This window comes from Salmo salar, unplaced genomic scaffold (genome assembly GCF_965601325.2).
Source record: "Salmo salar unplaced genomic scaffold, fSalSal1 ptg000257l, whole genome shotgun sequence".
NCBI classification, from domain to species: Eukaryota; Metazoa; Chordata; class Actinopteri; order Salmoniformes; family Salmonidae; genus Salmo; species Salmo salar.
The window spans coordinates 394,942-403,840 of NW_027675339.1; the positions used below are offsets into that span (position 1 = coordinate 394,942).

General features: G+C 49.3%; 1 protein-coding gene across 1 annotated transcript; it reads left to right on the forward strand.

The window, feature by feature from the left end:
- Positions 1-373: 373 nt before the first annotated feature.
- LOC123734128 (ATP synthase F(0) complex subunit f, mitochondrial) lies at positions 374-8,464 on the forward strand. Its single transcript, XM_045712864.2, has 4 exons — positions 374-502; positions 2,004-2,111; positions 5,538-5,654; positions 8,313-8,464. Exons 1-4 carry the CDS (start codon positions 487-489, stop codon positions 8,339-8,341), a joined length of 270 nt encoding a protein of 89 aa, XP_045568820.1. The 5' UTR covers positions 374-486; the 3' UTR covers positions 8,342-8,464.
- Positions 8,465-8,899: the final 435 nt, after the last annotated feature.

The window sequence follows — 8,899 nt, forward strand, 5'->3', positions numbered from 1 at the left end:
TTGATAAAATGCAATTGTGTTCGTTGTCCGTATCTTACCGTACGCAGCAGGTTAGGAGAAAAAAACGTATCAGGTTGTGATAATTAAGTTAAGGTTAGGAAAATGGTCAGGGTTAGCTAAAATGCCCCCCCCCAAAAATATTATATATACTTTTATGTTTCCACACCTCACAAGCTACAGACAACATGGAAAGCGGTAATATGTCTAGATGGGATACAGCTTTTGTCAAATTGACATCTAAGTATATTATATTTTTTTTGGTGTATTTTAGTTAAACTTAACCATTTTCCTAACCTTAACCTAATTATCATAACCTTTTTCTCCTAACCTGCTACGTACGTTCTCCTAAACTTACTACGAAAAGTGATTTTTTTTTTTGTTTGTTGACAAAAGCTGTATCCCATCTAGACTCAAAATCACAGTCCTCCCACAATCCTCTCCTTCCATTTTTAATCCCGACATCCACTGCGGTCTCCACCGGACAAGATGGCGGACAGAATAGGTACGTCGGTTGTCTGTAAAAAAAAAAAATAAACGTTTACAGGTTTTAATTTATTTTTTAATTAATCAAACTGACATATTTTCACTTCAGCATTTACATACGAAACATTGTATTTTATTACATTTTAAAAAAAAAAGCCAGTTAGTTAATAATGTTTCTATGTTGTGTTTTTGAAGGCCGCGGTAAATCCATGGTTACGAGTCAAGTCAAGGACTTTACTGTCATGGTCATTAAAACGGACAAAATACAACTTTAAAAACAGCTTGGGTATATTACAAGGAGGAGAATAAGCGAAAAAAAACAAATAGAAATATATATATATTCCCTGACAGTTTCTCTAAAGGGTTGTAAAAATATTCAACTAATTTTACAGCGTTTTGCGTCCAGACGATATGCTAGGTGGCTAGGTATTTAGCCAGGTAAGATAGTTAGCTATATGTCTGTATTTGATTTGATATAATGTGGAATAGGTTTTCTATTTTTTGTTTTCTCATTTCTTTGGGAATAACCTCTGGCTGTTATGTTTTATATGTTACTGTTAAAATAAAAAGTTAGCTAAGCTAAGCTAGTTAGCCTGCAGGACTAGCCTCTTGCAATGCAGTCGGAGTTAGCAACGTTTTGTAGCTTGTCGGCTAATGACAGGCTAACTGGTTATGACAAACAGCCTTGTCTCAACATAACTCCCGTGACTTTGAACTAGCTAACTTTAGCTAACTATCATATATTTCGATATGCTAGGTGGCTAGGTATGTAGCCATGTTAGCTAGCTAAGCTAGTTAGCCTGCAGGACTAGCCTCTTGCAATGCAGTCGGAGTTAGCAACGTTTTGTAGCTTGCCGGCTAATGACAGGCTAACTGTCTCAACGACCCAGACTCAACATAACTCCCGGGACTTTGAACTAGCTACCTATTAAACCTTTTAGTTAGCTTATCTAGAGAACACAGTTTGTCAGTTTACTTATTGCATCTTTGTGAATTATGAGAATTGTACACAACTGGCTCAGGTCTCTCTAGTGAAATGCTAACAAGACATAGTAACCATATAACTTCGTAACAATGAATGCTATCTTCGGTGGTGTGTTTATTGTGTGAGAGGGACGGCAGGTTTGTGTGTGTGTGAGAGGGACGGCAGGTTTGTGTGTGTGTGTGAGAGGGAAGGCAGGTGTGTGTGTGTGTGTGTGTGAGAGAGAGAGGGACGGCAGGTGTGTATTTATTGTGTGTATACCAGGTGTGTATTTATTGTGTGTATACCTGTGTCCTTAGTTCCCGTGGGTAAGAGGGATGGCAGGTGTGTATTTATTGTGTGTATACCAGGTGTGTGTGTACCAGGTGTGTATTTATTGTGTGTATACCAGGTGTGTGTGTATTTATTGTGTGTATACCAGGTGTGTGTGTACCAGGTGTGCATTTATTGTGTGTATACCAGGTGTGTATTTATTGTGTGTATACCAGGTGTGTGTGTACCAGGTGTGTATTTATTGTGTGTATACCTGTGTCCTTAGTCCCTGTGGGTGAGAAGCGGCTGATGGAGGTGAAGCTGTGTGAACTGGGCTCCTGGATGGGCAAGAGGGACTTCACTCCTAACGGACTCCTCGCCAGCATCCGCAATGGTTAGACTTCTGGGACAGTTATCACACACACACACACACTCCTAACGGACTCCTCGCCAGCATCCGCAATGGTTAGACTTCTGGGACAGTTATCACACACACACACACACTCCTAACGGACTCCTCGCCAGCATCCGCAATGGTTAGACTTCTGGGACAGTTATCACACACACACACACTCCTAACGGACTCCTCGCCAGCATCCGCAATGGTTAGACTTCTGGGACAGTTATCACACACACACACACTCCTAACGGACTCCTCGCCAGCATCCGCAATGGTTAGACTTCTGGGACAGTTATCACACACACACACACACTCCTAACGGACTCCTCGCCAGCATCCGCAATGGTTAGACTTCTGGGACAGTTATCACACACACACACACTCCTAACGGACTCCTCGCCAGCATCCGCAATGGTTAGACTTCTGGGACACACACACACACACTCCTAACGGACTCCTCGCCAGCATCCGCAATGGTTAGACTTCTGGGACAGTTATCACACACACACACACTCCTAACGGACTCCTCGCCAGCATCCGCAATGGTTAGACTTCTGGGACAGTTATCACACACACACACACTCCTAACGGACTCCTCGCCAGCATCCGCAATGGTTAGACTTCTGGGACAGTTATCACACACACACACACTCCTAACGGACTCCTCGCCAGCATCCGCAATGGTTAGACTTCTGGGACAGTTATCACACACACACACACTCCTAACGGACTCCTCGCCAGCATCCGCAATGGTTAGACTTCTGGGACAGTTATCACACACACACACACTCCTAACGGACTCCTCGCCAGCATCCGCAATGGTTAGACTTCTGGGACAGTTATCACACACACACACACTCCTAACGGACTCCTCGCCAGCATCCGCAATGGTTAGACTTCTGGGACAGTTATCACACACACACACACTCCTAACGGACTCCTCGCCAGCATCCGCAATGGTTAGACTTCTGGGACAGTTATCACACACACACACACTCCTAACGGACTCCTCGCCAGCATCCGCAATGGTTAGACTTCTGGGACAGTTATCACACACACACACACTCCTAACGGACTCCTCGCCAGCATCCGCAATGGTTAGACTTCTGGGACAGTTATCACACACACACACACTCCTAACGGACTCCTCGCCAGCATCCGCAATGGTTAGACTTCTGGGACAGTTATCACACACACACACACTCCTAACGGACTCCTCGCCAGCATCCGCAATGGTTAGACTTCTGGGACAGTTATCACACACACACACACTCCTAACGGACTCCTCGCCAGCATCCGCAATGGTTAGACTTCTGGGACAGTTATCACACACACACACACTCCTAACGGACTCCTCGCCAGCATCCGCAATGGTTAGACTTCTGGGACAGTTATCACACACACACACACACCTAACGGACTCCTCGCCAGCATCCGCAATGGTTAGACTTCTGGGACAGTTATCACACACACACACACTCCTAACGGACTCCTCGCCAGCATCCGCAATGGTTAGACTTCTGGGACAGTTATCACACACACACACACTCCTAACGGACTCCTCGCCAGCATCCGCAATGGTTAGACTTCTGGGACAGTTATCACACACACACACACTCCTAACGGACTCCTCGCCAGCATCCGCAATGGTTAGACTTCTGGGACAGTTATCACACACACACACACTCCTAACGGACTCCTCGCCAGCATCCGCAATGGTTAGACTTCTGGGACAGTTATCACACACACACACACTCCTAACGGACTCCTCGCCAGCATCCGCAATGGTTAGACTTCTGGGACAGTTATCACACACACACACACTCCTAACGGACTCCTCGCCAGCATCCGCAATGGTTAGACTTCTGGGACAGTTATCACACACACACACACTCCTAACGGACTCCTCGCCAGCATCCGCAATGGTTAGACTTCTGGGACAGTTATCACACACACACACACTCCTAACGGACTCCTCGCCAGCATCCGCAATGGTTAGACTTCTGGGACAGTTATCACACACACACACACACTCCTAACGGACTCCTCGCCAGCATCCGCAATGGTTAGACTTCTGGGACAGTTATCACACACACACACACTCCTAACGGACTCCTCGCCAGCATCCGCAATGGTTAGACTTCTGGGACAGTTATCACACACACACACACTCCTAACGGACTCCTCGCCAGCATCCGCAATGGTTAGACTTCTGGGACAGTTATCCACACACACACACACTCCTAACGGACTCCTCGCCAGCATCCGCAATGGTTAGACTTCTGGGACAGTTATCACACACACACACACTCCTAACGGACTCCTCGCCAGCATCCGCAATGGTTAGACTTCTGGGACAGTTATCACACACACACACACTCCTAACGGACTCCTCGCCAGCATCCGCAATGGTTAGACTTCTGGGACAGTTACCACACACACACACACACACTCCTAACGGACTCCTCGCCAGCATCCGCAATGGTTAGACTTCTGGGACAGTTACCACACACACACACACTCCTAACGGACTCCTCGCCAGCATCCGCAATGGTTAGACTTCTGGGACAGTTATCACACACACACACACTCCTAACGGACTCCTCGCCAGCATCCGCAATGGTTAGACTTCTGGGACAGTTATCACACACACACACACTCCTAACGGACTCCTCGCCAGCATCCGCAATGGTTAGACTTCTGGGACAGTTATCACACACACACACACTCCTAACGGACTCCTCGCCAGCATCCGCAATGGTTAGACTTCTGGGACAGTTACCACACACGCACACACTCCTAACGGACTCCTCGCCAGCATCCGCAATGGTTAGACTTCTGGGACAGTTATCACACACACACACACTCCTAACGGACTCCTCGCCAGCATCCGCAATGGTTAGACTTCTGGGACAGTTATCACACACACACACACTCCTAACGGACTCCTCGCCAGCATCCGCAATGGTTAGACTTCTGGGACAGTTACCACACACACACACTCACACACTCACACTCACACACTCACACACACACACTCACACACACACACACACACACACACACACACACACACACACACACACTCCTAACGGACTCCTCGCCAGCATCCGCAATGGTTAGACTTCTGGGACAGTTATCACACACACACACACACACTCCTAACGGACTCCTCGCCAGCATCCGCAATGGTTAGACTTCTGGGACAGTTATCACACACACACACTCACACACACACACACACTCACACACACACACACACACACACACACACACTCCTAACGGACTCCTCGCCAGCATCCGCAATGGTTAGACTTCTGGGACAGTTATCACACACACACACACACACACACTCACACACACACACACACACACACACACACACACACACAGAGTAACATGCTGTCTCCCCCCCCCCAGGCCATGACAGATATTACAACAAGTACATCAACGTGAAGAAGGGAGGTATCGGAGGCGTGGCCATGCTGCTGGTTGGATACGTGGCCCTCAGTTACCTCTGGGAGTACGACCACCTCAGTGAGTACTAACCCTAACCCTGGGGGAGTACGACCACCTCAGTGAGTACTAACCCTGGGGGAGTACGACCACCTCAGTGAGTACTAACCCTGGGGGAGTACGACCACCTCAGTGAGTACTAACCCTGGGGGAGTACGACCACCTCAGTGAGTACTAACCCTGGGGGAGTACGACCACCTCAGTGAGTACTAACCCTGGGGGAGTACGACCACCTCAGTGAGTACTAACCCTGGGGGAGTACGACCACCTCAGTGAGTACTAACCCTGGGGGAGTACGACCACCTCAGTGAGTACTAACCCTGGGGGAGTACGACCACCTCAGTGAGTACTAACCCTGGGGGAGTACGACCACCTCAGTGAGTACTAACCCTGGGGGAGTACGACCACCTCAGTGAGTACTAACCCTAACCCTCGGGGAGTACGACCACCTCAGTGAGTACTAACCCTAACCCTGTGGGAGTACGACCACCTCAGTGAGTACTAACCCTAACCCTGTGGGAGTACGACCACCTCAGTGAGTACTAACCCTCTGGGAGTACGACCACCTCAGTGAGTACTAACCCTGGGGGAGTACGACCACCTCAGTGAGTACTAACCCTGGGGGAGTACGACCACCTCAGTGAGTACTAACCCTGGGGGAGTACGACCACCTCAGTGAGTACTAACCCTGGGGGAGTACGACCACCTCAGTGAGTACTAACCCTGGGGGAGTACGACCACCTCAGTGAGTACTAACCCTGGGGGAGTACGACCACCTCAGTGAGTACTAACCCTGGGGGAGTACGACCACCTCAGTGAGTACTAACCCTGGGGGAGTACGACCACCTCAGTGAGTACTAACCCTGGGGGAGTACGACCACCTCAGTGAGTACTAACCCTCTGGGAGTACGACCACCTCAGTGAGTACTAACCCTCTGGGAGTACGACCACCTCAGTGAGTACTAACCCTGGGGGAGTACGACCACCTCAGTGAGTACTAACCCTGGGGGAGTACTAACCCTAACCCTGTGGGAGTACGACCACCTCAGTGAGTACTAACCCTAACCCTGGGGGAGTACGACCACCTCAGTGAGTACTAACCCTGGGGGAGTACGACCACCTCAGTGAGTACTAACCCGGTACTAACCCTAACCCTGGGGGAGTACTAACCCTAACCCTGTGGGAGTACGACCACCTCAGTGAGTACTAACCCTAACCCTGGGGGAGTACGACCACCTCAGTGAGTATTAACCCTGGTGGGAGTACGACCACCTCAGTGAGTACTAACCCTAACCCTGGGGGAGTACTAACCCTAACCCTGTGGGAGTACGACCACCTCAGTGAGTACTAGCCCTAACCCTGGGGGAGTACGACCACCTCAGTGAGTACTAACCCTAACCCTGGGGGAGTACGACCACCTCAGTGAGTACTAACCCTGTGGGAGTACGACCACCTCAGTGAGTACTAACCCTAACCCTGGGGGAGTACAGACACTGTGGGAGTACAGACACTGGGGGAGTACGACCACCTCAGTGAGTACTAACCCTAACCCTGTGGGAGTACAGACACTGTGGGAGTACAGACACTGGGGGAGTACGACCACCTCAGTGAGTACTAACCCTAACCCTGGGGGAGTACTAACCCTAACCCTGGGGGAGTACGACCACCTCAGTGAGTACTAACCCTGTGGGAGTACGACCACCTCAGTGAGTACTAACCCTGGGGGAGTACGACCACCTCAGTGAGTACTAACCCTGGGGGAGTACGACCACCTCAGTGAGTACTAACCCTGGGGGAGTACGACCACCTCAGTGAGTACTAACCCTGTGGGAGTACGACCACCTCAGTGAGTACTAACCCTAACCCTGGGGGAGTAGGACCACCTCAGTGAGTACTAACCCTGGGGGAGTACGACCACCTCAGTGAGTACTAACCCTGGGGGAGTACGACCACCTCAGTGAGTACTAACCCTGGGGGAGTACGACCACCTCAGTGAGTACTAACCCTGGGGGAGTACGACCACCTCAGTGAGTACTAACCCTGGGGGAGTACGACCACCTCAGTGAGTACTAACCCTGGGGGAGTACGACCACCTCAGTGAGTACTAACCCTGGGGGAGTACGACCACCTCAGTGAGTACTAACCCTGGGGGAGTACGACCACCTCAGTGAGTACTAACCCTGGGGGAGTACGACCACCTCAGTGAGTACTAACCCTGGGGGAGTAGGACCACCTCAGTGAGTACTAACCCTAACCCTGGGGGAGTACGACCACCTCAGTGAGTACTAACCCTAACCCTGTGGGAGTACGACCACCTCAGTGAGTACTAACCCTAACCCTGGGGGAGTACGACCACCTCAGTGAGTACTAACCCTAACCCTGTGGGAGTACGACCACCTCAGTGAGTACTAACCCTAACCCTGTGGGAGTACGACCACCTCAGTGAGTACTAACCCTAACCCTGTGGGAGTACAGACACTGTGGGAGTACAGACACTGTGGGAGTACAGACACTGTGGGAGTACAATACCATTCACCTCAAAGCACTGTGAAGGACAATCTGATCTGACGTTAACCTCTCTCCCCCCTCGCTCTCTGTCCCCTCTCTGTCCCCACTTCTCCATTCTCCCTCTCTCCTTCTCCTCTCTCTCTCTCTCTCCCTCTCTTCTTCTCCTCTCAGAGCACGACCGCTGGAGGAAGTACCACTAAGCCCCTCCTCTCCTGACCCAGCAGGGCAGAGCCTGACCTCTGACCCCCTGGCTCCAGCTGTCTGTATTATACCACCGATGTGACCAATAATAAAATATAACTACTTCTAATATTTACATTTGATCTGCTGTGTTTGGAGGTTCATTACAGTGTTTGGATGTTTTATTTGCTAGTTGATATGACTGTGGACATAAATTCATGTTTTGTTAAATGGGGAAACGTTACAGTGAACTCAAATCTAATTTTTATTTGTCACATACACGTGTTTAGCAGATGTTGTTGTCTAGCTCTAACAGTACAGTAATATCTAACAATGAACACATCTCTAAAATAAATGTATAAATATTTTGATGCTCAATGTCACAGTGACAGACTAAGATACAGTATATACATTTGATGAATAATGTATAATTTGTAAACATTAAAATGGCCAGTGATTCCTAGTCTATGTATATATGGCAGCAGGCTCTAATGTGCTGGTGATGGCTGTTTATCAGTCTGATGGCCTGGAGATAGAAGCTGTTTAACAGTCTGATGGTCTGGAGATAGAAGCTGTTT